The sequence below is a fragment of the Mustela nigripes genome, chromosome 3 (assembly GCF_022355385.1).
Source record: "Mustela nigripes isolate SB6536 chromosome 3, MUSNIG.SB6536, whole genome shotgun sequence".
NCBI lineage: Eukaryota > Metazoa > Chordata > Mammalia > Carnivora > Mustelidae > Mustela > Mustela nigripes.
The window spans coordinates 197,256,233-197,278,003 of record NC_081559.1 but is presented as its reverse complement, the minus strand read 5'-3'; the positions used below and the strand labels follow the sequence as shown (position 1 = coordinate 197,278,003).

The following is a 21,771-nucleotide window of genomic DNA, read 5'->3' as shown; positions in this document are numbered from 1 at the left end:
CCCTGAGGTCGACTCCTCCTCCCCGGCACTCGTTTCTCTACCACAGGCGGCAACCCCCACCGCCCAGCAGGACCTGGCTGAGGTCACATGTCCTGTCCTGTCACTGCCCTTGTTAACCTGGCGTGTGTGTGCGTTGTTGGGGTGGGGGAGCAGCTCAGAGCTCTGTGGTCCCTGTGCTGGGGCCTTGGAAGAAGATGATGCCCAAGGACTTCCCAGCAGGGGACCTTGGCTCGGGGCACAGGCTGGAGGTCCAGAGTGTGCCCGAGGGCCAAGAATCAGAACCAGTGGCTGGCCTGGCGGCACCGCATGCTGGTACCCTTCTTAGGCTGTGATGCTCACGGTGGCTGAGTCCCGGGACCCTTGGGGGGAGGCAGGTGGCCTGGCCTGACCCATAACTTTGGTCTTCCTCCTGAGCACATCCATGCAAAGGCTTGAACGCCAGCTCTCTGCCCCTGCCTGGCACCCAGGAGGGGCTCTCAGGTGCCCTGGGTTGGGGCCCCGCCCACCTAGTTGTCGCACTGGGCAGCTCACGTGCACGCCTGAGTGCGGCCCTCAGGAAGGTGTGCTCCCAGACTGTTACCTGCCAAGCCTGGGGGGCAGCCTGATGGGGGGCAGCCTGGAGCCCGTTCCCACCTGACTCGGTGCGTTAGGCTCTATCGAAGACCCCGAGGCCATGTCTGGCTCTGTGGGCCCCAGTCACAGACATGGTCTGACAAGGCAGGTGAGGGGGTGCCTGGGCCTCAAGGGCCATGCTGCCTCCCACCCACCCAGAATCTGCCCAGCCTCAGGTCCCCGCCTCCTCTCGTGGTGATGGAGTCAGGGGTAGAGGGCCTTCCTGGGCCGCTCTGCTGCCTCCCCTCCCCACCTCTCCTCTGCTCCCGCACCAGCCAGTGCCTCGAGAACCTGTGACAAGCAGGGTTCCGCGGCCAGGGGAGGCTCCAGCACGCCCGCCCGCGCTCCCCCAGTCCCCTCGTGGGGAGGTCTTGGGAAGGGCGCTCCTGTGGGTCCGTCCCACTGCCCATTTCCAGGTCCTCGAATAAAGAATTGTGAGCACACACACGGGTCCTGTGGAGTCCGGTGCGCACGGCTAGGCTCTGACCATCGACCTTCCCTCTGAGGGGGCCACCACGGCCCAGACCTCTAGCCCCCTTCCCGGACCCATGTCCCTGGGGCCCACCCTGGGGGGTGGCGGGAGGAAACACACACAGGAGGCCACAGCGTAGAGTCTGTCGTTTATAGGTCTCTGCCAGTCTCGTCCGTCCGTCCGTCCGTCTGTCCGTGTGTGTGTATCTCTACTGAGGAGGTGAGGGAGACTCATGTAAAAATCCCAAATCCAATCCTGACTGAGCACGAGCAGTGCCGTCAGTCCCCGTGTGGCTGTCAGCCTTTGCTGCTGACCGGGGTCCACGCCTCGCCCCTCGGCCAGCCTTCCTCCTGGGGCCTCTAGGAGACAGTGGGGTCCTTGGCTTTGGGGGGCTCGGAGCCCGTCAGCAGGGAGATGGTGGGGTCATCTGTGTAGTCGTCCCCCTCCGAGAAGTAGGAGCCCTCCCCCAGCTCGAAGAGCACGGGCAGGTCGCTGCTCCCCATATCCATGGAGCCCGGGTCCACCAGGAACAGGGGTTGCGCCGTGTAGTGCACCAGCTGCTTCCCTGGGGGCGGGGCAGGGTCAGGGCACCGGCCGGAGGGCACGTGGGCGGCAGGGCAGGGGTTGGGGGCTCCACTCACCTGAGTCAGGGCTGCTGTTCTCAGCCTCAAGGGGCCTGGGCGGCTCCTGGGGGGAGAGAAGCTCCTGGATCTGCCAGGACAGGAGGGGGCGGAGTGAGGCCCCCTGTCGCCGCCCCCCCAGCCCCCACGCCTCTGCTGTCCCCGCCCTGCCTACGCACGCTGGCCAGGCTGCTGTCCAGGTCGGGCAGGCTCATGTCGGGCACGGTCACCGAGGGGCTGAACAGCTGCGGGGAAGGGAGGGCAGTCAGGCTGCGCCGGGGGCTGGGCGCGGGCGGGGACGGGGCAGGGCAGCGCTCACGTCCAGCAGCGCGCTCGTGTCCACGCTGAAGCCGTGGCTCGTCAGCATGGTCTGCAGGCTGTCCAGGTTGGAGTCCATGGCGTCCAAGTGCTCACTGAGCTCGGTCCTGGCCAGAGCAGGCGGGGCGGGTCAAGCGGAGCTCCAGGCACCCCCAGGTAGATGCCTTCCCGCCGGTGCCCACACACACCAGCCCGGGGGTGGGGTGGGGGGGCTGCCCTCAGCTGCACCCCCCCAACCCGGGCCCCCGTCACGCCCTCCCTGGTGTGGGCCCGGGGCACGTGTATGGGAGGGTAGCTGAGGCCATGCGGGCTGGGCCGAGATGGCAGGAGGGCCCAGGAGGGGCTCAGTGCTCAGAATAGCTGGGGGCAGTTTTTCAGGCTCGACGAGGTCTTGCCTTTACACTGCAGGACCGGGGGGATGGGGCGAGGGAACCGTGGGCCGGCTACGCAGGGCTGGTCTCTGCCCTGGTGTGTGCTGGGAAGGAGGCGTGGGTCTGAAGGCGGTGGGCCACCTGGTGGACCTGTGCTACAGGACGGTGGCCTGGCTGGTCCTGGGAGGTGTCCACGGGGCCCAGCCCTGCCCTGAGAGGAAGCGGGTCAGCACAGCAGCTGGGACTCTGGCCGCATGGGTGGCAGCTGCCAGGCTGGGAGCCCCAGTTCTGTTGGTCAGTGACCTGGGGCACTGGCTTGGGCCCCAGAGCCTGGGGTAGGTGGCGGGCTGCCCCCTGCTGCAGAAGACCTGGGACACCTGTTCACCAGGCAGGGCCAAGTGCTCACGGCCAGGCCAGGGTCTGGTCCGAGGCTGGGGAGGGGCCTGAGCTCTGGCGGAGCCCTCCTCCCTCCCCAGTGGGGACGGCGCTAACCCTGGCTGGACTCGGCCATGCAGAGAGGAGGGGCAGGGGAAGAGGCGGGCGACCCCAGACATCTGTGGAGCGCGAGCCAAACTGCAAGATACAAAGACAAGAGCCCCCCGATTGCAGGTGGGGGCCGGTGGACTCCGTGCCCCCCGCCCTTGCTCGCCTGGCCTCTGGGGCGAGCCCTCTGCTGGCCAGCAGGACAGGGCAGCGGCCTGTCGCAGGAAGGGGTGACGGCAGCAGCCAGGGCAGCTCAGAGAGCAGGTGGAACAGGCCCGCGAGGCCACACACCCTAGGCTCCTGAGGCCGTGAGGACGTGGGACGAGCGAGCTCTGGGCTCAGGGCCAGATGTGCAGGCGCCTCCCCGGCGACCCCGTGCCCGCAGCCTGACGACCTCCCGGACGGTCCTGGCTGGAGGCCCGGCTGCGCTTCCAGAGGCCGCAGTGGAGGTGGGCGGGGGTGGCACTCACTTGTCCAGGCAGGCTACGCTGAGGCACTTCTCGGGGGCCGAGGCAGGTGGGGGCGAGGGTGAGGGGTGGCGGGCCCCTGCATCTGTGAGGGGGGCGGCGGGGGCGGCGGGGGCAGGCTCGCTTTCCCGCAGGATGGAGTCGATGAGGGCGGTTGGGGACAGGGGTGTCTCCACGACGGAGGACGGGCGTCCGGGACTGGCCGCCTCCACCCGGGGGCTCCGAGGAGGGCTGGGGGGCTCCTCCTTGACGCGCACCAGGGGGCTGCCGGAGAGTGGCCTGCGTCCGGGGAGCACACGCGTCAGCAGCCGGCTCTGTGGGCGCCCCCGTTCCCCCCGCCCCGGCCGCTGGGAAGAGGACGCGGCCCCCACCTCTCGTCTACGCTTCCGCCCGGGGAGGCCAAGGGGCTGCCGGGGGCCAGTTCGGTGATGTCGGAGATGATGGGTCCGGAGCTGGCCACGGCATCTGGGGAGTAGAGGCTGGAGCTGCTGTAGGCCGGGGAGGGAGCCTGCCATCGGAGGGAGGCGGCCTATGTGGCAGGAGCCGCAGCACGCCCACCCCTGCCCGGGCCAGCCCCGCGGCACGGCGCGCTCACCGAGTAGGGGCCCGGGCCGTGGACGTGCTGCAGGGAGTACTGCCGGCCGTACTTGGGCCCGGAATGTGCCGAGCTGCCGTCATTCAGCATCAGGGGGCTGCGGGGCGGGGCGGGGGAAGAGGTGGGGTCAGGCGCCTCCCCGGGGCCACGGCCACCCGCCACTCAGCCGAGAGGAGACAGGGAGGCCCAGGGCACCCCCCACGCCTCACATTTTCCTCTTCACCCCCAGGATCCGGTTCGACTGCACCAGGGAAATGAGGAACTGGATGAGCTGTGTGGGCAGCAGAAAGGCACAGTCAGCCCGGCCGGGGACGGGGCCCAACGGGCGCCCCCCAGGCCCGCCGCACACCTTGTTGACGACCTTCTGCTGCTGGGCATGCTTCTGCCGCAGGCTGGCCACCTCCCGCCACAGGGCCTCGTTCTCGCTGGAACACATCGGGGCGGTCAGCTACCCCCCGCGCCCCCTCCCGCGCCCTGGGCAGGTGTAGGGGCTGGGAGCCTGGCGGGAACGGGCACCGCGGCCCCTGTGCTCGGCTACGCCGCTGGGGGAGGACATACAGACGGTCTGGGTGGGGGGTCTGGTGGAGCGGGCTCCTAAGGCAAGGGCTGGGGGGCTTAGGCAGAACACAGGATCGGGGCCCCCCCAACCATCTCTGCCCCAACTGAACCTGAGGAGAGGGGGGAGGCCAGCCCAGCTCTCAGGCTGGAGAGTGGCCTATGGAGGTCATCCTGTGCCTTTGAAGGGCTCGGAGGTGCTCCCCAGGCCTGGAAATGGCTCACGGGTGACTTTAAGGAGTGGAAAGGGCCACCTGGGCACCATTTCCCCAACAGGGCAAGCAGGGCTGTGAGCAGGCTACGGCCTGCCCTTCTAGTAAGCCAGCCCCCCGAGCGTGTCCTTGACACGGAACTGACCCCCTTGGCCTCACCTGGAGAGGCACCCGTGTCCCGGGAGGCCAAGTTCCCCCGGCCCCCTTCTGCACACGTCACACAGCCAGTGGCTTCTGCTGGACCCCAGTGTGAGCCCAGGAGCCTCTCCTGTGATGCCGGAGTCATGAGGCCCTGCCCCCTGGGCCGGTCTGAGGCCGCACACAGCTAAGCTGACGACAGGCACCCCAGGCTGTGGTTCCAGAGGTCCCCCCAGGTGCATAGGAAAAGGCTCAAGCCAGCCTTCTTGGGGGTCCTGGCTAAGGACAGGAGCACAGGACTGGTTATGTGGTGGCCAAACGTGCCCCAGGGCTGGGGACCAGCGGGACAGCCAACACCGTGAGAGCCGGGAAGAAACCCTCCACCCCAGCCTACAGGGTGCCCAGGCGGGAGGCAGCGGGAGGAGCCCAGCTCTGCCTGCTGGGGCAGGAAGCCGGTCAGACGCTGTCTCCCTCGGAGTGAGCACGAGTCCAAACCTAATTCTACATCCGCAGGGCAGAAGGCCCGGGCGCCCGTGTCACAGCTGTGGGAGGTGGGGCTGGTGGCAAGAGGCCAGCTCCCAGGCCTGCCCCTCTCCTGCCTGCTCCCTGCCCCCTCGTCCGGCCGCCTCCCCGCCCGTAGGCTGCGGCGCAGAACCTACTGCTTCATGGCCAGGAGTCTGGAGTCCATGCTCTCCTGCCTCCCCTTCATGAGCTGCACGTCGGTGAGCAGCTTGGTGACGCTGTCCTGGCGAGTCTTCATGTCCTCGCTCTTCAGCGTGGATACCTGGGTCCCCAAGGGGAACAGTCACTGGGGGGACCCCACCCCACTGCCCCCCGGACTGCGCCGAGGCCAAGGGGCTGGCGGTCCGGAGAGGGACCTTTGCTGTGGTGGCTGATGGGGGAACGGGCAAGGGCAGCCCAAGATGCACAAGCAGGAAGGGAGGGCCCGTCAGGAAAAGGCTCGGTGGAGCCAGACCAGAGCATCGGGCGGCCACCGAGCTGCCGTGGGCAGTGGACAGGCCCGCAGGACAGCGAGGGGACGCGGCATCCCTGTCCCCTGGAGGAAGATCTGCGGAGGCCGGGAGGGAGGCCGGCTACTCACACTGGTCACTTTCCTCTTGATGTTCTCCAGGAGCTGCTCCTGGCCGCGCAGGAAGCACGGGTGCTGGAACTCAGTGTCGTCCCTCTCCGGCTTGACCAAGCCACCCTGCTCGATGTGGACCACCTTCCGGAAGCCGTCTGCACATGACGGGGTGGGGGCCACTCTGCCTCAGGCTGGGGACCAGACCCCCAATGACAGCCCGGCCCCTGCCCTGCTAAGGGTCACCCAGAGCGTCCCAGAGCAGGGCTCTGCCTGGCGCAGTTTGGCCCCAGGAGAGGGGCAGGCCTGGGAGCCACCGGGTGGTCTGGGTCTAAGGGCGACCCCACTCCCCCAGGCGACACGCCCTCCCCAGCACGTGGTTTCACATCTTCCCTGAGGACTCGGGGCTCAGGCCCGCAGGATGCTGGCCGCTCAGAGCCATGGTGCAGGCGCCCCCCTTCCCCGGCTGCAGCCGGGGGCGTGGGTACTCACACATGTTGAGCTGGCGCACGAAGCTGGCCATGTTGTTGTGCTTGAAGTACTTGGGCAGCACCTCCTTGGCGAACTGGCCCTGGTCGAACACGTGGAAACTGTTCCCGCTCTGCTGGGAGACATGCCACCGAGTCACGCGGGAGGCTCGCTCCGGACAGCTAGGCTGCCTGTCAGCAGGGCGAGCCTGGTCCCGCTGCCCTGCACAGCCAGAGCGTGGAGGGACCCCATCACGGACGCCATCACAAACCCCGCCGCAGGCCTCCAGAGGTTCCCCAAACACAGAGCATTCCACACCCAGTCTCTAGGGAGCTTGTTCTTGCTTTCATCAGCGAACTTCGCCACGAGCAGCTCAGACCCCAGAACAAGGCGGCCAAGAGAAGGGGAGGCTGACCCGAGTCCCTAGGGAGGGAGACCCAGAGTTGTGTTCAGAACCGCAAGTCCATGCCTCTACGGGCGTCCGAGACCCCAGGGTCGCTACTTCGCGCCCTCCAACCCCTTTCACACCTAAACCCAGGAGCTACCAGGAGGTTCAGGGCCCTGGAGCAGCGACAGAGTGGTGAGGGGAGCCCGGCCGGGGAGGGGTGTGAGCCCAAGAGAGACCTTGAGCACAGCTTCCCTGGCAGAGAGGGTGCCAGAGGGGCACCCGAAAATAGAGAGAGCCCCGGGTGCCCAACGAGGGCAGGAGGCCGGCCCGTCCACACGGAAAGCAGCTCCGAGGTAAGCGCGTGAGGGGCGGAGAAGGCAGAGGGAGGCCCTCGGAGCACTCTCCTCCAACGTAGCAGCAGGAAAATTGCCCAAAATGTCAGAGGGACTTTTCCAGAACTCTCAAAGTCAGTCGAAGGGTTCTGGCAACATGAGGGAGCATTTATTCAAGAAGAGTGGTTCACTCGCAGGAGGGTCTGAGAGGCTGCTCTGCTCCCACCAGCCCTCCTGCAGCCGGGAAGTCCTGCAGCCGAGATCCCCAAACCCCAGCACCCTGAGAGCCACGCTGCGGGGTGCTGCTGGGGCTCCTTCGAGCCCCACTCCCAGAGGACTCTTATTTTACTGCTCTGACAGTCACCTGGGCGGTTCCACTTGCAAAGGTGTCTTTGCTTGACTTGACCCAAAACTCTGCCAATATAAAAAGGCTTTTCCCTAGGGATGCTTGTTGATAACACCAAGAGTGTATTTTAAAACTCTGTGACTGTCTAAGTCAGAGGATAACAGTTAAAGCAAAAAACAAACTAACCAGAAAGTGTACAAGAAAGAGCTAGATGGGGCACCTGGGTGGCTCAGTGGGTTAAGCTGCTGCCTTCGGCTCAGGTCATTATCTCAGGGTTCTGGGATCGAGCCCCAGATTGGGCTCTCTGCTCAGCGGGGAGCCTGCTTCCTCCTCTCTCTCTGCCTGCCTCTCTGCCTACTTGTGATCTCTCTCTGTCAAATAAATAAAATCTTTAAAAAAAAAAAAAAAGAAGAAAGAGCTGGAGAATGAGATACTTCTGAAAATCTCCAAAATATTCCTGGAAACCCAGAAGTCACATGCATGTGCAGGGCCGTGTGGAGAACCAGGGTAAGACCTAAAAACGCCCTAAGCTTGCGCCCCAGGCTGAGCTCAAGGGTCCCCAACGGCAGGCATACCCCAATACATACACAGAAACTCCAAAGAATGGGGCAGTTATGGGTTCCAGGCATTAAAGGAAATTTCTACCCCCTTCGCTACAATGCTAACCAAGGAAAGACTTCAGTGGTCACGAACAACAAAGACCACACACTGCCCAGAATTAGTGCAGAAAACTCACAAGACAAATGACTACTAACAACTACAAGTAACGGTACCAGCCCTGGAGAGGGAAACTGATGTTGAGAGCTGAAAACACATGGCGTTACATGACCAGAAAGTCTCGTTTCCAACAACAACGACAACAAAAAACCTGCAAAGAAACGAGGCCCGGCCTATACACTGCGAAAAAAGCGATCAGCTGAAACCATTTCTGAGGGGGCTTAGAAGCTGGATTTATTACACAAAGACTTTAAATCAGCATTTCAGACACGTTCAAAGGCTAAAGTGAAACTGAGTCTGAAGAAATAAAGGCAAGCATGGGACGCCTGGGTGGCTCAGTTGGTTGAGCGGCTGCCTTCAGCTCAGGTCACGATCCCAGGGTTCTGGGATCGAGTCCCGCATCAGGCTCCTTGCTCAGCCGGGAACCTGCTTCTCCCTCTGCCTCTGCTGCCACTCGGTCTGCCTGTGCTCGCTCACTCTCTCACTGACAAATAAATCTTAAAAAAAAAAAAAAAAAAGAAAGAAAGAAAGGAAAGCATGAGAATATCTCATCAAACAAAGAACATCAATAAAAATAAAAATCATAAATATAAAGCAAATCAGCAATTTCTGACTGAGAAAGCGTAATAACTCAGGCCTAAAGCTCACTAGAGGGGCTTGAGAGCAGATCTGAGCACAGACAAGGAGTCAGCACACATGAGGACAGGCCCACTGAGATCATCCAGTCAAAGAGAAGAGAAGACAGTGAAGAAAAACGGACAGTCTCAGAGACTGGGGGGTATTAGCCGGCACCAGCGCATGCACCGTGGGGTCCCAGCAGGAGAGGAGAGGACAGAAGGAAGAAGGGCTGAAAACTTCTCAAATTTGAGGAAAACCGTCCAGGAAGCTAAAGAAACCCCAAGCAGGGTGAACTCAGAGAGGGCCGTGTCTAGAAGCCTCGTCATCAAACTGCAGGACAGGAAGACCCAGAGAGGCCTCTGGAAGCCACAAGGGAGAACAGACTTCATGCGCAAGGGTGCCTGGAGAAGATTAACAGCTGATTTCTCATCGAAAGCCATGGAGGCCAGAGGCAGTGGGATGACAGTTAAAGGGGCTGAAAGAAAAAAACCCGTGAATCAAGAATTTTATATCCAGCAAAACCACCCTTTGAAAAGGAAGGAAAAATTTCTCCTTCTGGGATGTCAAGTGTGAGGAGATCTACTGAACCACTCCCAAGTGAAACAAAGGTTACTTAAATCTTTCTTTTTTTTTTAAGATTTTATTTATATATTTGACAGAGATCACAAGTAGGCAGAGAGGCAGGCAGAGAGAGAGGAGGAAGCAGGCTCTCTGTGGGGCTCGATCCCAGGACTCTGAGATCATGACCCGAGTTGAAAGCAGAGGCTTTCACCCACTGAGCCCCCCAGGTGCCCCCAATTTTTTAATTTTAATTTTTATTTATTTATTTGACAGACAGATCATAAGCAGGCAGAGAGGCAGATAGAGAGAGGAGGAAGCAGGCTCCCCGCTGAGCAGAGAGCCCGATGCGGGGCTCGATCCCAGGACCCTGAGAACATGACCCGAGCTGAAGGCAGACGCTTTAACCCACTGACCCACCCAGGCACCCCTAAATCTTTTAAAGTATCTGGAAATTGTCCTAAAAGCGTACAGCAAATGAAAACATTTATTCCAGAAACCCTACGAAGACCATGTAGGAACAGTGAGCTTGTGACACCTCAGCCGCAAGCCACTCCCTTCCTACTCCAGTTCACCTTGACTGACACTATACCCTGGGAGGGCACAGCTGGGAAGCTGGCAGTCCCTCTGCTCCGTTTCCAGTCAAGGTTTACTGTATTTCACTGAGAGGGGAAGGCCACCAGGATTTCTCATGCTGACTAGGTAAAGAGGCTAAATTCCTGGTGATTGCAACCAAGAGTTTGGGGAGGGGTCTTCTCCATTTTGCCCCCATCCAAATAATGCAGGCTGTACCCCAGGCATGGGAGGTTGAGCATATGGAACCCCTGACAGTCCTACCTCCAGCCAGCATGCGGGGCATAGCATCCGTGCTGGGGGAGGCCGCTGCCCTGCCCAGTGCCCGGAGCACTGGCTCAGAAGGCCCCAGGAGAGAGGCAGTCCAAAGGAAAGAGAGCTCTGAAGGTTTCCCCCAACAAACTCACTTTATGTGAAACAAAGTGTAGAAAGCTCAAGCCTAAGGCTGCTCTTGAGAACAGCACAGCTCTAAGAGTCACAAGCTCAAGGGACACCTGGGTGACTCGGCTGAGCATCTGTCTGACTCTTGATTTCATCTCAGATCATGACTGTAGGGTTGTTGGATCAAGCCCCATGGCAGGCTCCCTGCTCAGTAGGACGTCTGCTGGAGATTCTCCCTCTCCCTCCATGCCTCCCCAAATCTCGCACACATGCTCCCTCTTTCTTGTAGATAAATAACTCTTCAAACAACAAACAAAAAACAAAGGAGAGAAACAAACTCAACCACAACCAGCTTGTTCCCACAGGCTAAGAGCCCTCGCAGGTCTGAGCAAACCTCAGACAGACCTGAAAGGCTGCACTGCGAGAATGTAATTGGACCATACTGTTGGACAGTCTGTGTCCTGTGGTACCATCAGAACCAACGAAACAATCAGGCGGAGCATGGAGCCTACGGTCTGGGTGTACTACCCCCCGACACAGTGAACCCACACAGAGACCAGAGAGGAAACAGACCTTACTAACCTACAAGCCCGCAAGCCTCAAAAACAAGCACAGGAGCGGAGGGGGTGCGGGTGGGGGTGGGCGTCCAGGAGTACTGCACGGCCCAAAATGTGCTTTACCAACAAAATGAGACATGTAAATAGCAACATATGACCATGCACAAGGGAGAAGAGAGAAGAGGTAACAGAAACAGCCCGTGAGAGACAAGACATCAGATTTAACCAAGACTTCAAACAACACGTTGTAAGCATGTTTAGAGAATTAAAGAAAATCATAAAGTCGAGGAAGATGAGGGGACTGTGCCTCACTAAAGGGGGAGGAAGAGTAAAGAGACTGGAAGCACAGAGCAGAGTCAGACAGAAATTCCCAAGTTCAGTAGCACAACAACCAAGATGAGACACTTCCCAGAAGGGCCCAAGAGTGCACGGAACTGGCAGGAGAAACAGTAGGCAGACTGGACAATGGATGGAGACTACGACAGCAGCAGGCCAGAGAGAACACAGTACAGAGAACCTGTAAAGGGGCTCAAGAGACGCTTGAGCTCCTGAACGGAGCCTCAGAGACGCTTGGGGCCCCTTCAGCTGCACCAACACCTGTGTAAATGGAGCACCATGAGGAAGGCCAGGGACAAGGATCCCGGGAGATAAGGGAGAGCTTCCCAATTGCGTTTTTTTTTTTTTTTTTTTTTAAATTTGAGAGAGAGACAGAGAGAGCATGAGCGAGGAGAAGGTCAGAGGGAGAAGCAGACTCCCCGTGGTGCTGGGAGCCTGATGCGGGACTCGATCTCAGGCCTCCGGGATCATAACCTGAGCTGAAGGCAGTCGTCCAACCAACTGAGCCACCCAGGCGTCCCCTTCCCAATTACACTTTTAAAAAAGTCCACGAACATGGTATGCCATCCCGTCAACTTGGTTTCTTTCCTAAGTGTTTTTATTATTCTTAAGTCTTGACATGACGATCCCTGCATGTTTTACCAGACTTCTCTGTAAGAACTCTTCCCCCTCCCCTGAACAGTTGTAAATGAAGTTTAAAAAAACAAAAACAAAACAAAAACCAACTTCCTGTCATTCATTAGAAATGCAATTGATGGGGCGCCTGAGTGGCTCAGTGGGTTGAGCGTCTGCCTTCGGCTCAGGTCATGATTCCAGGGTCCTGGGATCGAGCACCGCATCGGGCTCCCTGCTCAGTGGGGAACCTGCTTCTCCCTCTACTCCTCCCCCCTCCTTATGCATGTGGTATCTTTCTCTCAAATCTTGAAAAAAAAATACAATTTATTTTTGTGTGTTGCCCTTGTTTTGTGTGTTGCCCAGTTTGTTTTGTGTGTTGCCCAGTGATGTTGCAAAACTCATTAATGATTAAAAATCATTAGTTGGAGGAGTATTTTTTTTTAAGTTTTGGGAAAAAATAGATCTTTTAGATTTTATTTGACAGAGAGGCAGCCAGAGAGAGAACACAAGCAGGGGGAGTGGGGGAGGGAGAAGCAGACTCCCCGCTGAGCAGAGAGCCCGATGTGGGGCTCAATCCCAGGACCCTGAGATCATGACCTGAGCCGAAGGCAGAGGTTTAACTCATGAGCCACCCAGGCGCCTCTTGTCTAACTTTTTAAAAGTTTATTTAATTTTAAGTAATCTCTACACCCAACGTGGGGCTTATGCCAGGGTTGTTCTTTGTGACCAGGATTCAACAGGTGTGACGGTATTTGAGAACAGGTTGCAGACGTCACCTGGGGCTCTTGCTGTCTTGGATCCCTTGCTCTGAGAGAAGCAGGCCGACCTGCTGTAGCAGCCCTAAGGAGAAGCTCACGTGGTGAGGAATCAAAGCCTCCTGCCAAAAGCTACTTGTCACAAAACACCCGAGTGAACCTGGAGGCGGGTCGCTCTTCCCCAAGTGAGTCCTGCAACGACCAGGCCGCGAGTTCCTGTCGGCCTGGGACTCTCAGGGACTGCGGAACGCTTCTTGTTTTCAGCAGTTAAGTTTTAAGATATTTGGTTACACAGCAATCGGCAATACAACCACTAAATATCTGCGCATGTGTTTTAAAGATTTATTTATCTATTTAAGTGTCGGGGGTGGGGTGCACAAGAAGGAGACTCCCAAGCAGGCTCCTCACTAAGTGCAGAGCCCGATGCGGGGCTTGATCGCATGACCCTGAGATCGTGGCCTGAACCGGGATCAAGAGTCAGACACTTAACCACTCATGTGCCTCTTTGTGTCTTTTTTTGAGGCCACTGCAAACACCTCCATTTTCAACAGTTCATTGCTAGTGTGCAGAACTAGATTCAGTTTTTGTATACTACCCTCAAACTCCTGGCCTCACCAAACTCATTTATGAGTTCTAACAACTTTTTCTGGTAGATGTCTTGGGACTTTCTAAGTCAATGATGGTGTTTTCTATAAATGGAGACAGTGTGACATCTCACCTTCCAATTTTGTGGTCTTTTATTTCCTTATTTGCTATATCGCCCGACCAGCGGATCACACACACTGTTAAAGAGGAGCAGTAGGAACGGACTTCCCAGCCTTCTCGTCCAGTGTTGGGGGAAATGCCCGCCCTGTCACCTTTAAATACAACACCACGTGTAGGTTTCTGCAGGTGTTTTTGCGGGCTGAGGAACTGCCCTCACGAGTCTGCTGAGCGGTCATCGTGAAGTGCGGGTCAAGTCTGTCCAGCGTTTCTCGTTACGCTGTCTTTCTTCCCTCCCCACTGACGCACTTCCGCTGTGCTCCGAAAGCTGACCAGACTCCCGTCTACGGAGCTGCCCTCTGGCCTCAAGCCTCAGAGTTGCTGAGAAGTCAGAATCGTTCTATGTCCCTTTGTGCAATTCCCTTTTTTCTGGCTGCTTTGAAGATTTTCTCTTTATCCCCTGTTTTTAGCAACCTGACAGTGACATGACCTGGTACACTTTCTTGTGCTTACCCTTCCTGGAGTTCTTGGAAGTCTTGGAACCGCAGGTTCGCAGCTTTCCAAAAATCTGCATGGTTATGTCTAAGCATTCCCTCCCCCTTTATATAGGAAATCCGCTTCTGTGTCGTCAGGCTGTGTGTTGTCGTCCCCACGAGGCTCTGTTCAGCGTCTGCCGTCTCGTCTTCTCTGGACAGCGCTGCGAGCAGTTTCTCTGATCAGTCTAGTTCAGTCATCTTTCCTTCTGTGGTAGCTGGGCTGCGGCTGACCCCTGCACCGACTTACACAAATCAGCTTGGGAATTGAGAGCGACTTCAGATCTGCGGTAGCACTGGGGAGAGCTCTCATACCTGCGCACCATTAACGCTGTGCACCTGTCGCAGGTAATGAATCTGCAGCCAGGCTTCCCCTGCTATCTGAAAGCAGAGTTCCTATGGAATCTTTTGTAAGATGAAATTCCTAAAGCAAACAATGACCGTTACTGAATATGGAAAATTCCACAGTACTCCCACACCCCAGAGTAATCTCTCCGTTAGCTGAGACAGGCACGGATGCAGGTCTCTTTTAAAAGCAGGATGGCTGGGCGCCTGGGTGGCTCAGTGGGTTAAGCCGCTGCCTTCGGCTCAGGTCATGATCTCAGGGTCCTGGGATCGAGTCCCGCATCGGGCTCTCTGCTCAGCAGGGAGCCTGCTTCTCTCTCTCTCTCTGCCTGCCTCTCCATCTACTTGTGATTTCTCTCTGTCAAATAAATAAATAAAATCTTTAAAAAAAAAAAAAATAAAATAAAAGCAGGATGGCTTCACACGAACTTCCAAAAAAGGGGCATGCCTGGGCCTTATTAACTAAAGTCCCTATTTTATTCAGATCTCTTTAGTTTTTGCCTTCTGTCCTGTCCCAGGACACCACCCAAGGGGCTACACTACACTGGGTTGTCAAGCCTCCTCACTCTCCTCTCGCAGAGTCAGTCTCTCAGACTGTCCTGCTTTCTGTGGACCCTGATGGTTTTAAGGAGCACCGGGCCAGCGTCCGCAGACGGTCCCTCAATTTCGACTCGTCCTGTCTTTTCCTCATGACTAGTTGAAATTATGTAAGCGTCTGGAGGAAGGCCACAGAGGTTAAGTGCTCTTCTCATCTTGGCAGGCGAGGACGCGCACCGAGAGGCCACATCTCTCAGGTGTCCCCACCACAGTCGCCCCCACCCGTCCCCACTGTGCTTCTCGGAAGAAAGCCACGTGCAGGTGGGGAGATGTGCGGCGCCTCGCCGAAGCGGGGATTTCCACGAACAGTGGGGAGCCCTTCTGCACGGACACTTGTTCTATGACATTTTCTCTGTCTTCACGGGCTTGCTTTACCTCTCGGAGCACTCAGAAGACTTTTACAATTGCTTTAATGACTTTGTGGGCTAGTCTCATCATCCCTGGGAACCCTGCTGCGACTCTCCCCTTCTCGGTCACAGGATGCACTCCCCACCTGACTCATCTGTCCACTCTGGTAGGGCCCCTGACACGAGGGTCTTTATGTCGTGTTTGGGTTTTGCGGTTTCCTCCTGAGAGTGTCTGTGTGGCTCAGTCTGATCCTTGCATGGCTTCTCTTTAAACTCGATGATGCCGCATTTGGGGCCGATTTTCTTAATTCAGTCACAGCTCCAAGCTCTGGCTCGTTCCGTCTCTGCTGAGTGATCTGCAAGCTGAGTGTGATTCTTCCGCTCCGGCTGTGAACTCAGGATAACTCGAGGCCCTCTGTGAGCTCTCCTCAGTAGCTGTTCCTTCTCTGGAAAGTTCTCAGGCTAGCTTCACAGGTCTCGTTGCACCGGCAGGCGGAACCAGTCGTCTGTCGGAGGCCCAGAGGGGCTTGCGTGCAGACTCCTGGACCTCTCCCGTCCCTGGTGCCGGGCCTGGTAAACTCCAGCTGCACCAGCTTTTCCCAAGTCTGGGCTCTTAGTCTGAAAACTGCCTCTGGACACAAAGTCTGGGCACCCGTGTGGCTTACCTGTCCCTCCTGTTTTCAATCCTGAACATTGTTCAAGGGTGAAGCCACACTAAGTGTGTCCCATAAGCCCTACTTAAGGGCCATCAGGGGTTTCAGAGGTTTCCTGGTGAATCCATCACAGGGCGCGCCGCTCCACGTCCCTGCCTCATGGTTCAAGCCCCTCCTCTGCTGCCCCTGAGGAAGTCCTGGAGGTGGTCTTAGCTTTCCCTGGGCATAATCAAAGCCTGTGATCAGAAATGCGGAAGAAGCAGGAAGAAGTGAGTGCCCTGCCGCTGGCTGCTGGGCCCTGCCCTAATCTGGACATGCACTTCTCTTTCCTTCTTTCCTTCCTTCTTTTTTCTTTCTTTTTAAAGTAAACTCTTCACCCAGCATAGGGCTCGAACCCACAGCCTCCAGGCCCAGAGGTGCATGCTCGACCCTGAGCCGGCTGTTCGGGATGCGCTTCTTCACAGCTACCAAGTCTGAAGCCTCTGGCCTTACTTTTTCTTTTCTTTTCTTTTCTTTTTTTTTTTTTTAAGATTTTATTTATTTGACAGACAGAGATCACAAGTAGGCAGAGAGACAGGCAGAGAGAGAGGAGGAAGCAGGCTCCCTGCTGAGCAGAGAGCCCAATGCAGGGCTTGATCCCAGGACCCTGAGACCATGACCTGAGCCGAAGGCAGAGGCTTAACCCACTGAGCCACCCAGGCGCCCCGTCCGGCCTTACTTTTGACGCCACCTGGACCAACCTAAAATGAGTCCAAAATTCTGCAGGCAGGTAGGTGTTTTACGGAGATGGTTTCTGTCGTTGAGTATTTTCTCAAAGGGCCCCACGACCTCAGAGGGTTAGTAACCCCCGAATTCCACGAGGGGAACCAGCTGCACTCTGCCCAGAACACTTTGCTCCCCCCATGTCAATCCGAAGACTAGTCGGCGTGAGGCGCTCTAGTCTCCTGATTGCGGCCGGCAGACCGCACTGTAGGAGCAGGGCGCGTGCGGCCAGGCCACCGCAGTGGAGAAATCCAGGCTGCAGGGGGAGGTGACAGGGTGTGTGAGCTCCCGCGAGGAAGCGAGGCTCCCTCCTCCTCCTCTCCCATCCTGGTTTTGTCCTTATCTGCGTCTGAGGCCGTCCGCACCGTCCTGTCCTGTTTTCCTCTCAGCGCACGTTAACGGCCGTGAGTTCCCGCGACACAGGCACCGACACAGCCCTCATCTCTGGCCGCGGGCACCCTGCGCTCAGACCTCCAGGCCCGGGAGCCAAAGCAGGCTGGTGGCTTTCAGGGTCAGGAGGGGGGGGGGTCTGTGGTGGCCGCTGCTATCCTGCCAGGACTGGGAAGCATGTCACCTGTGAAGAAAGCCCCACTCCGCCGGGGAGGGGGCCTTGCAACCAGAGCTGCAGGCTCCAGGGCCCACGGACTGTGAGGTCTCTGGCCTAGCCCCACACCATACACGATGGAAGCTCTTTGCACATTCTAGAGTGGGTCTGTCCCACTGCCGCCTTCCAGGTCCTCGAATAAAGAATTATGAGCACATACATGGGTCCTGTGGAGTCCGGTGCGCACGGCTAGGCTCTGGCCTCTCTGAGGAGGCCACCACGGCCCAGACCTCCAGCCCCCTTCCTGGACCCATGTCCCCGGGGTCGACCTCACCCCCTAGGGGGTGGCGGGAGGAAACAGATTCGGGAGACCACAGTGTAGAGTCTGTCATTTATAGGTCTCTGCCAGTCTCGTCCATCCGTCCGTCCATCTGCATGTATCTCTACGAAGGGGTGAGGGGGCTCATGTAAAAATCCCAAATCCAATCCTGACCAACCACGTGCAGTGCTGTGGGGCTGGGGTCTAACTGACAAAACAGGTGGGGGTAAGCAGCACCTTGACCCTGTAGGCGTGGGTGGGGCTCCCCTGTTGCCCCCAGGAAATCTGGAGTCCCTGGCAAAGGCAGACAGGGAAACAGCTGCTCGTCATCAGAAAGATGGTGGATTGGGGCGCCTGGGTGGCTCAGTGGGTTAAGCCTCTGCCTTTGGCTCAGGTCATGATCCCAGGGTCCTGGGATGGAGCCCCACATCGGGCTCTCTGCTCAGCGGGGAGTCTGCTTCCTCCTCTCTCTGCCTGCTTGTGATCTCTGTCTGTCAAATAAACAGATGCTCCCTGGTAGTCTAGTGGTTAGGATTCGTCGCTCTCAAATAAATAAATAAAATCTTAAAAAAAAAAGAAGATGGTGGATTCAGGTCTGGCTTAACCAATCTCCAGCTTTCTCTGTTCAGTTTCCTGATGTCTTTGAGACTCAATTTTTTCTTTCTTTTTTCTAAAGATTTTATTCACCCACTCAGAGAGAGAGAGAAGCAGAGGGAGAAGCAGGCTCCCCACTGAGCAGAGAGCCCAATGCGGGACTTGATCCCCATGCCCTGGGATCACAACCTGAGCCAAAACCAGAGGCTTAACGGACTGAGCCATCTGGGGGCCCGAGGCTCAGTTTTCCTATCCGCAGAATGGCCAGCTGTCACCTCCTTGCACGGCCCTGGATGGAGAAGTGACACACAAGAAGGCACAGCCTCCTGCTGCAGGGGAGGTCTGAAGGAGCACAGCCGGGCTACTGTCCGGCGGAGGCAATTGTGTGCTTCGGGGAGGTCCTGCAGCCCACTGCCCAGCCTGCCACTAGGGAGCGGTAACCTGTGGTGCTCCTTCAAAATTTTGGCTTAGATGACAGAGCCCTAAGGGCAGGATCCAGAGGGCCTGCTGGGACCTGCCAGCTAGCTGTCTGAGAAGGAGCTCAGCAGGCTGGGGGGAGGAGCGGGGGCTCACCTGGCTCTCAGTGTCCCTGCCGGTCGTGGGAACTCTGGAAACGGCCCATAGCCAGCTCTGAGTGTACCAGTGTGACCAGGGCAATTCAAGGGGTTTCTCAGGTAGCTGATGAGCTAACTGCAGGAAGTGCCGTGCCCCCAACTCCCCACCCTGAGACCCAGCCCCTCCAGGGTGACCTCTGACCACTGCACGTACAAGGGCTACCTGGGACAGGCCCTGGCCTTGGTGACCTCCAGCTCCTCGGTGTCTGCTCCACACAGTCCTATTAGTTGCACTCTGGCTCCCGAAGAAAACGGAACTGCACTGATCAGGCTGGGCGAGAGTGGGGCCAGAAAAGCGCCAAAGCCCCAAATTTAAGAAGCCCCTCCCTCCAGCCCCCTGGCCTCCAAGAGGCCCTAAAAATAAGTGCGTCCTTAAACTCTGCCATCAGGCACCTCCCAGGCTCATCTGGCCCTGATCCCTAGGCCAGAAAGGCCTGATTCATGGACAGTCCCAGTGGGCGTGGGAGGCACAGGGTGTAGGTCAGGGGAGCTGTGGCACACCCTTAGGCTGTGCTCATGGTGGCCAAGTTCCCTCCTGGCAGCAGCAGGAGCTGCAGGGTCCTGCAGGAGCTGTCTGGGGGGCAGCTGCATCTCTAAAGACCCTTGCTTATTCAGTGAGATGCCATGCCCAGTGCATCTTCGACTGTGAGGGTCTGAGGGTCAGTAAGCCAACACAACTCTCTGGGGCAGCAACCTGTGGTCTGTCCCTCAGGCTGGGCAGGGGAAGCTCAACAGCCTCGGGAGTGGGAGGCGGCCCCACTGGCTGGAGGGTTTCTGGGGCCGGACCCCTGCCCCACCTTACTCAGCCTTGAGAATCAGCCAGCATACCTCTGACTGCCCCTTATCCCCTAGATCAGACATAGTGTTTCTTTTTTCTTTCTTTCTTTCTTTTTTTTTTAAGATTTTATTTATTTATTTGTCATAGAGAGAGGGAGAGAGAGCGAGCACAGGCAGACAGAGAGACAGAGTGGCAGGCAGAGACAGAGGGGGAAGCAGGCTCCCTGCTGAGCAAGGAGCCCGATATGGGACTCAATCCCAGGACGCCGGGATCGTGACCTGAGCCGAAGGCAGCTGCTTAACCAGCTGAGCCACCCAGGTGTCCCAGACATAGTGTTTCTCCTGGTAGAACTGGGAGAAAACTTCCAACACGAAGGGGAAGACACCAAAAGCAAGCACGTCAGAGCTTTCTAAGGCCTCTGAGAGCCAGACTCTAGGCCACAAGTCTGCAGAAGACCCGGTCTGGACTTTTTTGGTAGAAGCCAAGGTACAGAACCATCTCCTGCCTCTGAGCCAGGCAGCTCTCCAGGACCCTGCCCAGCCTGGGAAGGGCTTCCTTCCACTACTGAGCTACTGTGCGGTTTCTGGGTTCATCGTTAGTCCCAGCCCTACCACTATGTCCTGCTTGACCTGCATATAGACCGGGAAGGGTCAAGTACTCGTGCTCCAGCCAGCCAGTTCCCCATCCCCCTCTCTCCCCTGAATCTGATTCCCTCCCACCTGCCGCCCCACACCAACAGGGTTCATGGGCAGCCACTGTAAGTGAAAGCTGTCAGGTCTGACTGTTCCTGTTCAAAGGCCTTGCCCAGAACACAGGCTGCAGGTCCTGGAGAGTAACCTGGTGCCACCTCACCCACATGCCTAACAGTCTGTAAGCAGAAAAGCAAGCAGATTAAGGGGCACCCTAGCAGGTGGGTGGGATGATCACCCTAGCAGAATCAGGCTTGGAATATCCCAGGGCATCTCTGACCCCCCTCCTTGATTAGGGGAAGGAAAAAGAGGCAGGAGGAAGGTAAAGGAAGCCAGAAATGTGGGGTCACGTGCTCCGGCTAGAGAACTCTGAGGTCTGGGAAGAGGGGACGGCGGCGACTCCGCAGCGTGTGGGAAAGCACGCTCCTCCTCTTCAGGGTCCTGGCCCGTCATCCCAGAAACAGGGAGTGCCCACACATCTAAGTCACTGAGACTGACAAAGGGTCCCCACTCGGAATGCTGGTGAGACCCAGTCTCTTCATCTCCAGTCTTCAGGCAGAGCAGGGCTTGGGCAAACAGACAACCCAGGAGTTAGCTTCAGCCTAAACATTTCTTCATTCCTAACGGCTTAAGAGCACGAAAGGGAAGTGCTTAGCAAAGTCTGAGAAAGCCAGCGCTCCGGCCCCCAAGAGGTCAAACATATCTGAGGCACCCACAGGCTCTGCGTGACCAGGGTGGCCGTCCTTCAGGTCACCCATTTGCCAGCGCCGGGGTACGGCTCTGGCCTTCCCCAGACAGGACACCCCAGGATGGGGAACAGCAGATTCCGATATTCAACGCCAAACACTCCCTGATTTACCTCGGCAAAGCCGGAGCTGTCCGGTCTTGCAGGGTCAAACCTTGTAAACAAGCCTGCTGCCAGGCAACTGAAGACAGGGGCGGGATAAAGACGCCCTGCGAGGCCCGAAAATCAAAGCCGCTCGGGGGAAACCCGGCTTCAGCATCTCTGGGCAGGGGTTCGCGACCCACTTGAACTTTATGACGTTTTACTTTCTGTTTTCCTTCCTTTCGCCTTTGCACGGGAGCAACGCCCTCCAGCCCGCGCGCCACGTCCCGGTGTCCCAAAAGCTGCCGCCCCAGCACCCCGGGAACTCTTCGGGGAAGATCCAGAGGGTCAGCCGGGCACAATGATCGCCAGCGAGCCCCGGGGCCGCGCCAAGGCCCGGCACACTTCCGCGACCGGCCGACGGTTAGCGAAAGACCGCGGCGGCCCTTCCTCCCCAGCCCGGGGACACTCGGCGCGGCCGGGCCGACGCGAGCGAGCCCCGCACGCTTTCCCGGCGAACCCCGCCCTGAGTCCCGCCTCCGCGTCCCACTCCTCCGGGGACTGGCCCCGGCCCCTCACCGGGCTCCAGCAGATAAGCGCGTCGGTGTCCGGGTCGCTCACGAGGGTCCACAGCTTGGTCAGGAAGGCCGGGACGTTGCTGGGCCCCGCCGCGCCGGGGCCCACGGGCAGATCCATACCGGGCTCCGCGGGGAGAAGCGGAGAGGACGACCGCGAAAGGGGGCCGAGGGCCGGGCTAGTGCCGCCGACGCGCCTGCCGCCGGGGGAGCGCCACCGCCGCCGCCCGCTGCGCACACACGGCCCCGCGGCCTAGCATGGCCGCAGCCATCTTGCGACGGGCGCGCTACCGCCGGCGCCGCCCGCTCGCGTCGGCCGGGCGCG

The 21,771-nt window shown here is 58.3% G+C and overlaps 1 protein-coding gene across 6 annotated transcripts; it reads right to left on the bottom strand.

Annotated features, from left to right (window-relative positions):
• Positions 1 to 1,220: 1,220 nt before the first annotated feature.
• On the bottom strand, positions 1,221 to 21,725 carry HSF1 (heat shock transcription factor 1). Of its 6 annotated transcripts, none has more exons than XM_059395367.1 (14): positions 21,451 to 21,725; positions 6,417 to 6,528; positions 5,946 to 6,082; positions 5,503 to 5,627; positions 4,288 to 4,363; positions 4,148 to 4,179; positions 3,939 to 4,035; positions 3,715 to 3,851; positions 3,347 to 3,622; positions 2,886 to 2,966; positions 2,024 to 2,129; positions 1,884 to 1,949; positions 1,726 to 1,795; positions 1,221 to 1,649 (listed from the first exon to the last, which is right to left on the bottom strand). In XM_059395367.1, exons 1-14 carry the CDS (start codon positions 21,565 to 21,567, stop codon positions 1,444 to 1,446), a joined length of 1,638 nt encoding a protein of 545 aa, XP_059251350.1. In that variant the 5' UTR covers positions 21,568 to 21,725; the 3' UTR covers positions 1,221 to 1,443. The 6 variants fall into 6 exon arrangements, with proteins under 6 accessions (XP_059251350.1, XP_059251348.1, XP_059251349.1 ...); XM_059395365.1 differs by having other exon boundaries at positions 4,148 to 4,209; positions 21,451 to 21,723; XM_059395366.1 differs by having other exon boundaries at positions 4,148 to 4,209; positions 6,417 to 6,525; positions 21,451 to 21,722.
• Between the last annotated feature and the right edge of the window lie 46 nt (positions 21,726 to 21,771).